Here is a 14,813-nt window from a genome sequence, read left to right as displayed (position 1 = left end):
CGTGGTGGTGGATGCAGGGGTCACCGCAGCAGGGCTTCGCCGTTCTACTACGAGAGGGAGAGGTGTAGCAGAGGAGAGGGAGGCGCCAAGACTCAAGGGTGCGGCTGCCCCTCCCTCCCCCCTTTATATAGGCCCCCTAGGGGGTGCGCCGGCCCTAGGAGATGGGATCTCCTAGGGGGCGACAGCCAAGGGGTGGAGTGCCCCCCAAGCCAGGTGGGGCGCCCCCTAGGGTTCCCAACCCTAGGCGCATGGGGTGGGCCAAGGGGGGCGCACCAGCCCACTATGGGCTGGTTCCCCTCCCCACTTAGCCCATGGGGCCCTCCGGGATGGGTGGCCCCACCCGGTGGACCCCCGGGACCCTTCCGGTGGTCCGGGTACAATACCGGTGACCCCCGAAACTCTCCCGATGGCCGAAACTGCACTTCCTATATATAATTCTTCACCTTCGGACCATTCCGGAACTCCTCGTGACGTCCGGGATCTCATCCGGGACTCCGAACAACTTTCGGGTTACTGCATATTCATATCTCTACAACCCTAGCGTCACCGAACCTTAAGTGTGTAGACCCTACGGGTTCGAGAGACATGTAGACATGACCGAGACGACTCTCCGGTCAATAACCAACAGCGGGATCTGGATACCCATGTTGGCTCCCACATGCTCCTCGATGATCTCATCGGATGAACCACGATGTCGAGGATTCAAGCAACCCCGTATACAATTCCCTTTGTCGGTACGTTACTTGCCCGAGATTCGATCGTCGGTATCCCAATACCTCGTTCAATCTAGTTACCGGCAAGTCACTTTACTCGTACCGTAATGCATGATCCCGTGACCAGACACTTGGTCACTTTGAGCTCATTGTGATGATGCATTACCGAGTGGGCCCAGAGATACCTCTCCGTCATACAGAGTGACAAATCCCAGTCTTGATCCGTGTCAACCCAACAGACACTTTCGGAGACACCCGTAGTATACCTTTATAGTCACCCAGTTACGTTGTGACATTTGGTACACCCAAAGCACTCCTACGGTATCCGGGAGTTACACGATCTCATGGTCTAAGGAAAAGATACTTGACATTGGAAAAACTCTAGCAAACGAACTATACGATCTTGTGCTATGTTTAGGATTGGGTCTTGTCCATCACATCATTCTCCTAATGATGTGATATTGTTATCAATGACATCCAATGTCCATAGTCAGGAAACCATGACTATCTGTTGATCAACGAGCTAGTCAACTAGAGGCTTACTAGGGACATGTTGGTGTCTATGTATTCACACATGTATTACGATTTCTGGATAACACAATTATAGCATGAATAAAAGACAATTATCATGAACAAGGAAATATAATAATAATCCTTTTATTATTGCCTCTAGGGCATATTTCCAACAGTATGTGGAGAGGATGACAGTAGGGGCCCGCCACGTCAGCGTATGGAAAAATAAAATGCTTCCTCCTAGTGTTTTCCTGACATCTGGGACCCACGACATTGTGAGCGTATATAGTCAATAGACAAGAGAACAGCACAAGATCGGCTGACACCTGGGACGTAGCTACTCGAGCAGTATTTTTTTGTTTGGTATTGTTGAGACGGAGCAGGGTTTGAACTGGGTTGTGGCCCGTCTAGCCCAGGCTTATATTTTATGTTCACCATGTGACCAGCCCAGCTATTTTTTCTTTGTGAAAATGAGCCCAGTTTATTTTTTTTAAAGAATAGCCAATCCAGGCCTACTTATTTTTCTACGCCCTGATGGGCTGCAACTCTTTCAAGACGCCTGCAAATCTTGAAAATAATATGAAATGAGTTGTAAATATAAAAACAGATGACAAATTGGCAATTACTTTATAATTTCTGAATTTTATTACATTTTCAGATTCCTATTTCACTAGGCATTAACCTAATTTAAATATATCTTCAAAGTACTTTAAATCTGGTTGGACATTTCGGTATTAAAAATAGTTTGGAACCCATAGAAATATGCGAAATTGACCCTGGCCAACCAAAAAAACGACTGCAATAAATTGCATAAGAAGTTGCCATGAGCTATATATAAATTATTAAAAAAAGAGGGAGTGGTCTGACTTGTGGGCCTATTTAGTTGACGCGTATGCAAGATTTTTTTTAGTTATTATATACGTTAACAAACGATTCTAGCAGACGTAACTGTTGAATGTCAATCCAACGGTCGTCGTGTTTCTTCAATCTCTGATCTTCTTGCTCCAGCCGCCAAAGCAGCACCGGCGGGAGCGCCTACTCCCGCCTCCCGTGGCCAGTTGTGCTGCCGCGCAGGCCTCAACGCCCCCTACTACTCCCAGCGCTGGCCAGGGCATCCCTCTATTCACCCACACCCCCTGTTATTCTGCGGCGACGACAGCCTCACACCGCAGGCGAACCGGTGAACGCTCGTACTCCTCTCCGCGTGGGCATCCACTGCCGCGTCTTCCCCAGCTCCGCGTCGTCCCCTTCCTATGCCTCGCCGTCGTCCACCGCTGTGGTGCTCTCGGCGCGGCGTGGTCAATGTGGTCAACGACCGACTTCCATCGGAAGAGTACTGTACATGGAGAGGCTGACAGCTGGGTCCACGACAACTGCAAGGAAGTGCCTCCTTATTACACGGAAAATAATTATTCCTCCACCTGATAGCGGGGACCCACCGGACGGGCCACCAGTATTTTGCGAAACATATCGTTTCCCCCTGACTGCTGGGACCCACCGGACGGGCCACCGTATTTCGTGAAAAAAACGTTCCCCCCGCTGTCAGCTCGGACCCACCGGAAGTGCCTCCTTATTACGCAAAAAAAATGAATACTCCCCCGGCTAGCTGGGACCCACCTTGGTGGGAGGCTCACTTGTGGGCCTACTAAGTTGACGGGGACGAAGGGCTTTGTCAACTTAGTCAATATGAACGATTCTAGCTCCAGTGACCATACGATGTCCATCCAACGGCCGTAGTGCTTCTTCAACCTCTGGTCTTCTTGCTCCAGCCGCCCAAAGCAGCGCCGGTCGTGTCGCATGCTCCTGCCTCCCGTGGCCGGCTGTGCTGCCGCGGAGGCCTCATCGTCCCCTACTATTCCCACCGCTGGCCAGGCCCTACGGCGACGGCAGCCTCACACCGCAGCCGAACCAGTGAACCCTCGTACTCCTCTCCGCGCGGGCTTCCACTACCGCGTCTTCCCCGGCTCCGCGTCGTCCCCTTCCTAGGCCTCGCCGTCATCCACCGCCGTGGTGCTCTCAGCGCGGCGTGGTCAATGTGGTCAACGACCGGCTTCCATCGAAAGAGTACTGTGCGTGGAGATGCTGACAGCTGGGTCCACGGCCGTAGCAAGGAAGTGCCTCCTTATTACGCGCAAAATAATTATTCCTCCACCTGACAGCGGGGACCCACCGAACGGGCCACCGTATTTCGTGAAAAAAATGGTTGCCCCTGACTGCTGGGACCCACCAGCTACATCTTCGCACGCAAGGAAGTGCCTGACAGTCGGGACCCACCTGGTCGAAGCGTACGTAGCGTTGTCATTCTGGTCGCAAACGTGTACGTACATATATACTGGTCGATGTAGAGGCGCGCACGTGTCGTAGTAGAGGCACGCACGTAGCATGTACACGTACGTACAGCGGCCAGGGTGCAAGAAAGAAAATACGGCCACGTATGTGTACATATGGGCGGGGTCTCGAACACCTACTCGCGCATACGTACGGTCAGGGCTCGTGTACATGGCTGGGTCGGAACGAAGAAACAGCGTCGTCGTCGTGTTCATAGGGAGGCAACGGAATGCGTCGTGTTCATGGGGAGGCAGCATAATGCGTCGTGTTCATGGGGAGGCAACGGAATGCGTCGTGTTCATCGGGAGGGCTTGGACGGAACATGCGATGGAAACGAGGCATGACGTACCGCAGAACGGAGGAAACGGCCTTGTGTTCGACCGGCCACGTTTGAAACGGTATCCTGTTCATCGGGAGGGGTCTGGCGTACCGCAAAACGGAGGAAACGGACCTCCTACGGTCGAAACGGGGGTCCTGTTGATCGGGAGGGGTGTGGCGTACCGCAAAACGGACGAAACAGACTTGTGTTGGAGCGCTACGGTCGAAACGGGGGTCCTGTTCATCGGGAGGGGTGTGGCGTACCGCAAAACGGGACTCCACGGGATACTGTTCATCTCCACCGTCGACCCCCTCCAGCCTCCACGGGCTACTGTTCATCCACCGTCGACCTCCTCCAGCCTCCACCTACGACTGTTCATCCACGGGCTCTTGTTCATCTAGCCTCCACCACGCGCTACTCCACCGGCTACTGTTCAACCAGCCCTCTCCACGGGCTCCTGTTCAGCCACCCCTCCACGGGCTACTATTCATCCTGCCCTCCACCGTCTACTGTTCATCCTGCCCTCCACGGGGTGGTCCTGTTCATCCAGCCCTCCACGGGGTCCTGTTCATCCAGCCCCAACCGGCTCGATCGATCGGGGTCCTGTTCATCCAGAGGCAACACCACGGGGTTGTTCATCCACCCCCACCAGGAACTGTTCATCCAACCCCCCCCCCCCCCCCGCAACGCTCACTGTTCATCCAGAGGCAGCATCAATCGGCTTCAGTTAGCAGCAGTAGCGAAGGAATCGCTCGATCGGGTTCAGTTAACAGCCATCGATCGATCGCTTGGGTTCAGTAACGCGTAGCCTACAGTGCAATCGCTCGGGTTCAGTTAGAGCCAATGCCTCGCACACACGCGCGTACGTGTACGAGAGAAGCGCGCATCGCTCGGCCCCCGACCTCCCACCGTAACCGGGAACTCCTCAAAATTTTCCTCGCCCTCGCTTCTACCACAGTTTTTTCCGTCATGGATGGCCCAAAGAATGTCATGCAGCTGCGTCTCCGGCCCGCCCAGGACGAAAAGCCCATTTTCTGTCATGATTTTTGTCATAGAAGTAGGAGCCCACCACATCTATGATGATACCGGGTTTTGTCACAATTATCGTCATAGAAGTGTCATATGTATGACAGAAAAAAAATCGTTCGGCCCAAAATGTCACGGATGTGTCTTTTTTTGTAGTGGTGGATACATAGGCAAAACATCGTGTCCCTAGTAAGCCTCTACTAGACTAGCTTGTTAATCAAAGATGGTTAAGTTTCCTAACCATAGACATGTGTTGTCATTTCATGAACGAGATTACATCATTAGGAGAATGATGTGATGGACAAGACCCATCCGTTAGCTTAGCATATTGATCGTTCAGTTTTATTGCTATTGCTTTCTTCATGTCAAATACATATTCCTTCAAGTATGAGATTATGTAACTCCCGGATACCGGGGGAATGCCTTGTGTGCTATCAAACGTCCCAACATAACTGGGTGATTATAAAGATGCTCTACAGGTATCTCCGAAGGTTATTGTTGGGTTGGCATAGATCAAGATTAGGATTTGTCACTCCCAGTATCGGAGAGGTATCTCTGGGCCCTCTCGGTAATACACATCATAAGAAGCCTTGCAAGCAATGTAACTAATGAGTTAGTTGCGGGATGATGTATTACGGAACAAGTAAGGAGACTTGTCGGTAACGAGATTGAACTAGGTATGAAGATACCGACGATCGAATCTCGGGCAAGTAACATACCGATGACAAAGGGAATAACGTATGTTGTCATAAGGTTCGACCGATAAAGATCTTCGTAGAATATGTAGGAGCCAATATGAGCATCCAGGTTCCGCTATTGGTTATTGACTAGAGAGGTGTCTTGGTCATGTCTACATAGTTCTCGAACCCGTAGGGTCCGCACGCTTAACGTCCGTTGATGATATAATATTATATGAGTTATGTATGTTGGTGACCGAATGTTGTTCGGAGTCCTGGATGTAATCACAGACATGATAAGGAGCTCCGGAATGGTCCGGAGGTAAAGATTGATATATGGGATAATAGTGTTTGGTCTCCGGAAGGGGGTTCCGGATGTTTCCCGAAATGTTTGGGTATGAGAACACTTTATTTGGTCCAAAGGGGAAAGCCCATGAGGCTTTTGGAAAGTGCAAAAGGAACCCTGGCGTCTAGCCCTGGAGTCCGAGAAGGACTCTTACCTTTCGGGCAAAACCGACTTTGAGGAGGCTTTTACTCCAAGTTTCGACCCCAGGGCTCAACATATAAATAGAGGGGTAGGGCTAGCTCCCAAGACAGATCAAGAAACACCAAGCTGTGTGCCGGCAACCCCGTCCCTCTAGTTTATCCTCCGTCATAGTTTCCGTTGTGCTTGGCGAAGCCCTGCAGAGATTGTTCTTCATCAACACCGTCACCACACCGTCGTGCTGCTGGAACTCATCTACTACTTCGCCCCTCTTGCTGTATCAACAAGGCGAGGGCGTCATCGAGCTGAACATGTGTTGAAACCGGAGGTGCCATACTTTCGATACTTGATCGGGACGGATCGTGAAGGTGTACGACTACATCAACCGCGTTGTCAAACGCTTTCGCTTTCGGTGTATGAGGCCTCGTAGACACACTCTCCCCCTCTCGTTGTTATGCATCTCCTAGATAGATCTTGCGTGAGCGTAGGAAATTTTTGAAATTGCATGCTACATTCCCCAACACAATGCACATGATTAGTCTGCAAAGTTATTGTCTCAATCACCAAAACCACTAAGGGAGAAATATGCCCAAACAACCCCGCTGCCACGGGAGGGTAGGACAAAAGGTGTCATACAATTTCTTATTATAAGCACGCTTGACTATATACAGAATACATGCCTACATTGAATTGATGAATTGGAGCTATTGTTTATCGCTCTAGGTTGTGACTGTTACATGATGGATGTCATCCACACAAATATCCATCGCTGATCCAATGCCTACGCTGTGCTCATATTGATTTTCGCTAAGATACTACTATTGCCGTTGCTGTTACAATCACTACAAAACTGCTACTGTTCCCGTTACCGCTACTATTGTTACCGTTGTTGTTACTATCAAAACTATCAAACTATTGTACTACTAAACACTTTGCCATAGAGAAACAACTTTCCAGGTGTGGTTTAACTAACAACTCAACGGCTAAGGCTAATAAATATTCTTTGGCTCCCCTTGTGTCGAATCAATAAATTGGGTGAAATACTACCCTCAAAGACTGTCGTGTATCCCCTATACTTGTGGGTTATTAACGTACGCTAGGAAGTCGGTTAAATTCTCGACGGTTAGCGACTAGCTGGGTGGGGTGGTTTTAAAATTCCAATCTATCCATATTTGTCCCAGATCCAATCGTAAACCAAGGGTTGATTGTCCGAGATTGCAAGGCTCTGAACCTGATCTAAGTTCTTGTTCAGAAGTGCCATGTCGGCCTCACCCATATCTTGAACGAAGACTGGGCTTAGATGAAGCTTATCCGAGGTCCCATATGACATGGCCTTAGGGATTTGTTGGCCAAACTTCACGTTTGATCCAACGAGGCAGTGTTCTGCTTTGAGCTTGAAGGAAGATCCGATGTGTGACCAGCGTCATGGTCCTGTTCCAACATTGAATCCGAGATCGACTTGACGGCGTCGGTGATGTCCTCGGATTGGTTTTACACCCAACCCAAGAATGCGAGTTAGCCATGGGTATCCGAAGTGTATTCCACGTTTCCAAACCTGATGGTCTGACCTGGAGCGAAATTCTTGATCTGGTTGAGGTGGCCAGTCGCATCGGCATAGAGTGTGATGCTGCCGAAGACAAAAATTTGCCCGGGGAAGAAGGTCTTCCCACGGCCAATGTTGTCATCGATCCGAGGATGGCCCATCGAGTTGCTTTGACCACACAACGGGACCTATATGGGCCATGCATGTCGATGTTGAATCTGACGGATCTCGAGTAGGGGGTCTCGAGTTGTGGATCTTAGCTTGATAGTAATAGGACAGAAGAGGGACGCGATGTTTACCCAGGTTCAGGCCCTCTCGAAGAGGTAAAACCCTACGTCCTGCTTTGATTGTATTTAATGTGATGGGGTTCAAAGTACACGATAATCTACCTCGAGATCGTATGTGAATGTCTCTAAGCTCTACCCTATGGACTAAACCCCTCGACTTATATAGAGACTGGGGGTACCTAGGGTTACATGTAGGTCGGTTACATCTAGGGATAAGCTTGCCAATAATTTGAATATGTCTTGAAGTGTGCGCCTAGTCTTTAGACGATTCCATCTTTAGTACGCCATGGGTCGTGGTAAACATGGCCCATTCTCTGGTTGCCTGGGGGTCTTCGGCCCGGCCCATGACTGGCAGGCCGACGTGGTTAGCACCCCCTAGTCCAGGACACCGTCACTCCCTCACCTTGTTGCGAGCTCCAGCAGCGCATCAACCTGCCAGGGTGCCACTGGCCAAGTCACTCGGTTCGGGACCGGGAGACACGCTCTGTCACTCAATGCATCGGGCTCAGTTGCTCTTCACTAGACTCAGGCCGTCAGGCAGTCATAACATCATCGGCGAGCTGCATCCCCAACGCCCGAGGCATCAGTCCATCACCACTTCCGCAAGACAACAAGGTAGAACCGATACCATTGCTTACTGCTTAGTGTATATATATATACCATGAAGACAAGTTTCACTGCGATCCAACGGCCAACGAAGCCCAATCGCAAGGGAGCCTCATGAAGCCAAGTTGGCTAGGAACCTTATAGGTTAGAATTGATTAATGCAATTGAATTGTGGAATTTCTTCGTGCTCATATACAATTGATGTCATTGCTTAACATTGAACTAGAATGTTCTGAGACTTCATACTGAGCTATGTTTATATTATTCTTTTGTCATATATTGTATGACCCTTGGATTAGGTAGAGAATAAAATCACCTCAAAAAAGGTAGAAAATAAAATTTAGCATGCACATCCTCCATTTTATTTCTGTGTTCGTCGCTGATAAGGGCCACATTGCAAATGGCATGTGGCGCGGACGACGTGGCGAATGTTTCACATTTGATTGCCCGGCTGGACAAAAGTATATTTTCCCAAAATAAAGACGTTTTGGCTCTTGGGTGCATATGCTTCCTATTGAATAGTAAATTCAGAATAAATAGTAAATAAAATTTAAAAATTCTGAAATTTTTCCTAGATATTCTTGTTAGTGTAACAAGTGTGCTTGTCAATTTTCATGCGAAATGGGATGACAGTGCTTTTGGTGACAAAAACAAAAAGAAGTGTAACATTTGCCGTTTGACTTGCTATTTTTTGCACAGATAAAAAAACTTAAGGTTTCCTCCTAAAAATTTGTATGTAGCGTTTTGGTGTGACAATGATCACATCTATTTTTCTTCAAAAAAAATTGACATTTGAAAGAAAAACATTTTTGATGGGCAGGAGCATATGCTCCCAAGAGCCGAATTGGATTGCCCAAAATAAAGTGGATAAATTGTGAGAAAAGACCGGAATAAACATCTCGCACATGCTCCTTTTCTCAACGTGAACGAATAGTCTGCCAGAAGAAAACAATATTGTGCACGAACGTGCCCGGCACTTGGAAGAACCATGAGCAGGCAGACAGCCGGTGAGCAGGGAAGCGATCCACATTCGGACGCTACCCGGGGCCGGCCGGCAGGCAAGGCCAGCCCCAACCACCGCACCGCAGGATCGCATCCTCGTGCCGGCCGCGTCCGGCGATCGATCGATGGACCGATCAGACCATCCGGAGATCCCGAGGCGCGCACGGGCGCCCGCTCAAGAGAGAGCGACGGGGTCAGAGCGCTGACTCTCGCCTTCGTCTCGCCCAATTCTTTTGTGCCAGAAACGGTGGCCTGTCTGCGTCTCCCATGTCTCGTTTGCCGCGGCGAGCAAAAACAAATCCGGCCTGAAAAAGCCGCGCCTCCCGTCCCCCATGCTCCCCTCCCCTCCCCTCCCAGCTACATCCCCGAGCTTCCGCCGAGCTCGCCTTCCCCTCTCGATCTCTCACTTGTTTAGTCTGGTCGTCCTTGCGAGCTCTCTTTGGTTTCTTGCTGGGGAGAGGCTCTCCTTTTCCCGCCCCCGTTGACTCGCGCATTGCGTCGAGCACCTTCCGCACGCCGCCGGGGCTGGAGCGGAAATCCGGAGAATTCACGCTTTCTTCAGCGAGCGGGCGGCGTCTGCCGGTCTCGCCGGAGCAGCGTCCCTCCATGCCGTGCTTGCGGTTGTGGGCACGGGCTTCCCGTGGATGGACTGCAACGGTTGCTACAGTATGTCTACCGCCTCTTCGTAATTCGTTGCTGGTGCTTTGCAGTGTCTTACTAGGTAGGAGTAGACTAGCTACTGAAAACAGCTTGTTCATGTGTGACGTCTGTTCTTTTGCAGTGTTGAAATCAAGAAGGAGTATTGGCGTCGCCGATGTTGAGTTCGATGATCCAGCGGGCGGTATCACCGAGTTACCTGACTCAATAGACCTTGCACACAAACAGGAGGTCAGCTGTGTTTGGGAAGCTAAAGTCAGAGATAATATGGAGTCGACGAGCCGATCCTTTATCTTGTCCCCCAAGGATGATGGCTTCTTTATTTCCGGAAGTAGTAAGCTGCACGAATCAACATCAGCGGAGACATCTGTGTCTGGGAAAATGGCGGCATCTCAGTCGACGAAAGACACATCTGGAAACAATGGAACAAGCAAGGCAAGTGGTACATAAGCACGGAATGTTTTTCTTTTCTTTCGCAGAGCCATTTTTAGCTGAATTCATAAATGTTACCACACAGTAATTTTTTCTGTTTATTCAGCTATGTTCGTAATTGGAATGACCTTAGGATACACTCAAATGATTAGAGTTAAATCTTAGAAAAAAGATTGAATTGTGCAGATTTTTCCTAATGCAGGAGAACGACTTGCGCCTAGCTCGTATAACGTTTAGTTTAATCACATTATTCAAATGTAGTATGTCCTGAAATGCTTCGCCTTTGTTAGCAGGTTTCTAGAACAGGTTCAGGGCTTGGTGCAGCCGGCATGGCCGGGTATGGGAGAGCAGTGGAAATTCTAGACACACTAGGCTGCCTGATGACAACCTTAACCCCGGATGGTGGTTTTATTTCTAGGACGACCAAAGGGACTCAGATATCAATTCTAGCTTTTGAGGTTGCTAACACAATACTGAAAGGCGCAAGTGTTATGCAATCTCTCTCGGAAGACTCTGTCACATACTTCAAACAGGTGGTGCTTCCTTCTGAAGGCGTGCAGAATTTGATTTCCAGTGACATGGGCGAGTTGATGCGGATTGTAGCTAATGACAGAAGGTAGATTGTACATTTGTCCTCAGTGGCCACTGTGACTGACTTTCTGGTTACTCTTACTGTGACTGTTTTGTGAACCCTGTCTAATGTTTCCAGGGAAGAGCTGAAAGTATTTTCGCAAGAGATTGTCAGGTTTGGCAACCGTTGTAAAAATCCTCAATGGCATAATCTGGACCGCTATTTTGTAAAGTAAGAAACTTCCTGCTTTGACGAGCAGCATAGGGTCATACATGTTGTTTGACTTGAATGATATTTATCCCCTTGGTGTCCAGACTAGAATCAGAAAGTGTACCCCAGAAGCAGCTGAAAGAAACAGCCACAATGGAGATGCAAAAGCTGATGGCTCTTGTTCAACGTACAACTGTAAGCATTGTTCTCTACTCTCAAGATATCATTTGAGCAAATAGATTATCTGGTTTTGACCTTCTTTTTCCAGGATTTATATCATGAGTTACATGCCTTGGATAGATTTGAGCAAGATTACCGCTGTCAACTAAAGGGAAGTGGAAGTTCAAATAAGATTGAAAAAGGTATTTCTGTTTCTTGTGTAACAACATTTTTTAAAATGGAAATACTTTTGCCTCTTCATCTCTGTCCAATGCATAAAAATGATATTTATGCAGACTGTCAAAGCTTGGGCATTGTTTAAACCTTATCATTGATATTTTCTAAATCCAAATCCATCTGTGCATGGTTGTCATGGCAACATACCTTTTACTGTTCGCAGTTTTTACGCTGATCAGATAGCTTTGCAGGAGATAATATTCAAGTTGTGAAACTCGAGTTGAAGACCCAAAGAAGTTACGTGAAGAACTTGAAGAAAAGATCTCTGTGGTCAAAGACATTGGAACAAGTGACCAACTTTTCCTATAGAATTTACTTCATATGATCTGTTGGTGTGTCATGTATTTGCCTATAACATACATTCCCTGTTACAGGTTGTTGAGAAGCTTGTTGACATTGTCCAGTATTTACATGTTGAGATCAATTTCTCATATGGAACTTATGGTAATCCCGTGGTTGTTTTGTGTTGAATTAGTCGCACCTTTTTCCAACTGATCCTTTTAATGCATTTGTAGATGGAGGTGAACTGAGTTCTGCTGTGAACTGTCAGAGACTAGGACCTGCTGGACTTGCATTGCACTATGCAAACACTATCATACAGATCTATGGCATTGTAAGTTTCTTCAGTTCTTTTTGAGAACTCAGCTCAAGAATCTGGTGATATTCGCTTGCTTTTGCGATCTTACTGTATCAGTTTCAGTAGTACAGAGAGACATGACATGTCCTGATAGCACAACTTTTAGCGCCAAAATCTATTGTAAGATATTCATGGAACCCAATGAAATCATAATATTACCTCCGTCCCAAAAAGCTTGTCTTAGATTTATGTAGATACGGATGAATCTAACACTAAAACGTGTCTGGGTACATCCGTATATAGACAAATCTAAGATAAGTTTTTTGGGATGGAGGGAGTATTATGAAAGAACTTCCGTAGACATGTATGTGTACACACATAGTTTTCATGTGTTCAATTTAAATATTTAGAAAGATATCAATGCCAATGTTTAGAAAGTTTTGAGTGAACATTTCTCAAAACAACAATCTCTGTGTTTGAAGAGTACTGTACACCCGGGTAGCAGTTCTCTTGAGGTGTTGTGTGCAGGACATCTCGGTGAATTCTAGTTCATCATCTGTAATATCTTTAGTGTAAAAGGTCAATGGATATTTTATAGAAAAAAGGAAAATCCACCAAAGACAAGTGGCTGGACAAAGAAGTGTAAATGACACTTCCAGAGACCAATATCCAGTAGCTAGTATGTGAGAGGCAGCACGGCAGCACATTTAAGTTTTGTTCGTTTGTTTGTTTGTTTAAGGTTTCTCGGTCAGGGTATGTACCCGCAAATTCAAGAGATGCCCTTTACCAAGGATTGCCACCAAGGGTCAGGTTGGCTCTACCAAATAAATTAAGAACTTCCTCAATGCCTCGGGAGGTAATACAAGTAGATAGAGAGAGAGAGAGAGCACCCCCATCAACAAACATTTCACATCCTAAATCGTGAATTCCTACTGCAGCTCACTATTGATCAGATAAGGGTAATGATGGAGAGAACTCTGAAATGGCTTGTTCCGATGGCCATCAATACCACCTGGTACCGCACACACATCTGACCAGTGTTTTAAAATTCTCAGTAACTTTTTCAGTTTGAATGAATTATAGCTATTTCTGATGTCTGTTTGGTTGCACGTTTGAGTGGAATCTCAGTGCCCGAGGCTTCTTGCGGTTTAGTGAATGGGCAAAATCAGGGTAAGCAGGGGAATTTGTCCAATGTCCTAGCTATTACATTTCGCAGAGAAATAAGAATGGTTTCTTACCGATGAAATTCCTGTGGTTTGTTTACCATGTCATTCAGGACCGAGCGGGTTGGAAGAGGACCTGGTCGACCGGACGTGATCGAGACGCTCTACCACGCCGACAAGGCAAGGACAGAGGCTTACATACTCGAGTTGGTCGTGTGGCTTCACCACCTTGTCAGCCTGAGCAACCGGACGGCAAATGTTAAAAAAGCCCAGTCCATGTAACCATCATCAGGTCATGGGGTGATAACAAGCGCATTACACACAAGTCATGGCCTGACAAGAGCAGACAGAAAGCCATTATGATCTGTTTCGTTTTCATCGTTGCTAGGTTGTATAGAAGGGGGAACTGTGTCTGTTCTTACCAGGAAGGACTTGAAACCTGATATTAGGTAGGGAAATAACAAGAGCTTCTCCTTTGATCTTTTGGTTTCTTTGAGGGGTTGGGCTCTAATTTCATCTCATGTATGCGGTGTTGACATTGTTTAACACCTCAAAACATCATGGCAAAATAGCAAACTTAATACTGCACATGTACATGTATGTATCCAGATGCCGCAAAAGATTTGGTTCTGTGTCCTGATATATCGTCCCATTTTTTTAGGTGCTGTGTCCTGATATATCTTTGTTTTCTCGGTGCTTGTCGGGCCATCGCCATCTTTTTTTTTTTTGAGACAAATCGCCATCTAAACGGCTGGTTCCTATTCGGCGCCTTAAGCGTCCGCTACAGTTGTTTCTACTAATGGGCGCATACCCCCCCTTGTCACATTGGGCCGGCCCATTTTCGATTTTTTTTTTCGTTTTCTAAACAGCAAAAAACTCAAGCGCCTGGTACAGTTGTTTCTACTAACGGGCGCATACCCCCCCTTGTCACATTGGGCCGGCCCATTTTCGATTTTTTTTTTGTTTTCTATAAACAGCTAAAACTCCGCGAGAGCTGGGTTTCGAACCATGACAGGCGAGTTCCGAGCGCGACGCGACAACCACCAGGGCAGTTCAGTTGGCGTGATTATGTACAGGTTTTCTTTCTTCTTCTTCTTTTCTTTTTTCAAATTTGTGAAACTTTTCTTTCTTCATGAGTTTTTCCTCTACAAAATCAATGGAGTTTTTCTCGAATTTGATGAGTTTGTGAAAAACTCGATGAACTTTTTTTCAAATCGGATGAACCAATTAAAAATTCGATGAACTTATTTTGAAATTTGGTGAACTTTTTTCAAAACCAATGAACTTTTTTCAAAACCAGTGAACTTTT

The 14,813-nt window shown here is 47.3% G+C and overlaps 1 protein-coding gene across 2 annotated transcripts; it reads left to right on the top strand.

Moving 5' to 3' along the window:
* Positions 1–9,498: 9,498 nt before the first annotated feature.
* On the top strand, positions 9,499–14,146 carry LOC125538308 (protein PSK SIMULATOR 1). 2 transcript variants are annotated; one of them, XM_087544190.1, is made up of 14 exons: positions 9,499–10,164; positions 10,280–10,590; positions 10,881–10,924; positions 11,006–11,203; positions 11,297–11,389; positions 11,473–11,563; positions 11,637–11,730; positions 11,956–12,053; positions 12,139–12,208; positions 12,280–12,377; positions 13,081–13,197; positions 13,280–13,356; positions 13,470–13,511; positions 13,618–14,146. In XM_087544190.1, exons 1-14 carry the CDS (start codon positions 10,143–10,145, stop codon positions 13,784–13,786), a joined length of 1,524 nt encoding a protein of 507 aa, XP_087400316.1. In that variant the 5' UTR covers positions 9,499–10,142; the 3' UTR covers positions 13,787–14,146. The 2 variants fall into 2 exon arrangements, with proteins under 2 accessions (XP_087400316.1, XP_048557527.2); XM_048701570.2 differs by having other exon boundaries at positions 9,500–10,164; positions 10,881–11,203.
* The last annotated feature ends 667 nt before the right edge of the window (positions 14,147–14,813 follow it).

Source organism: Triticum urartu, chromosome 2A, assembly GCF_056163025.1.
Source record: "Triticum urartu cultivar PI428250 chromosome 2A, HENAU_Tu73, whole genome shotgun sequence".
Lineage (NCBI taxonomy): Eukaryota > Viridiplantae > Streptophyta > Magnoliopsida > Poales > Poaceae > Triticum > Triticum urartu.
This window is presented reverse-complemented; position numbering and strand designations above follow the sequence as displayed.

What these genes read in the sequence shown, in the direction of transcription:
- LOC125538308 (XM_048701570.2), top strand. Translation starts at nt 10,143, where the DNA reads ATGGACTGCAACGGTTGCTACA. An exon ending in GGTCAAAGACATTGGAACAA is followed by an intron (nt 12,054 to 12,138) that starts GTGACCAACTTT and finishes TCCCTGTTACAG; the next exon opens with GTTGTTGAGAAGCTTGTTGA. An exon ending in CTTCCTCAATGCCTCGGGAG is followed by an intron (nt 13,198 to 13,279) that starts GTAATACAAGTA and finishes TTCCTACTGCAG; the next exon opens with CTCACTATTGATCAGATAAG.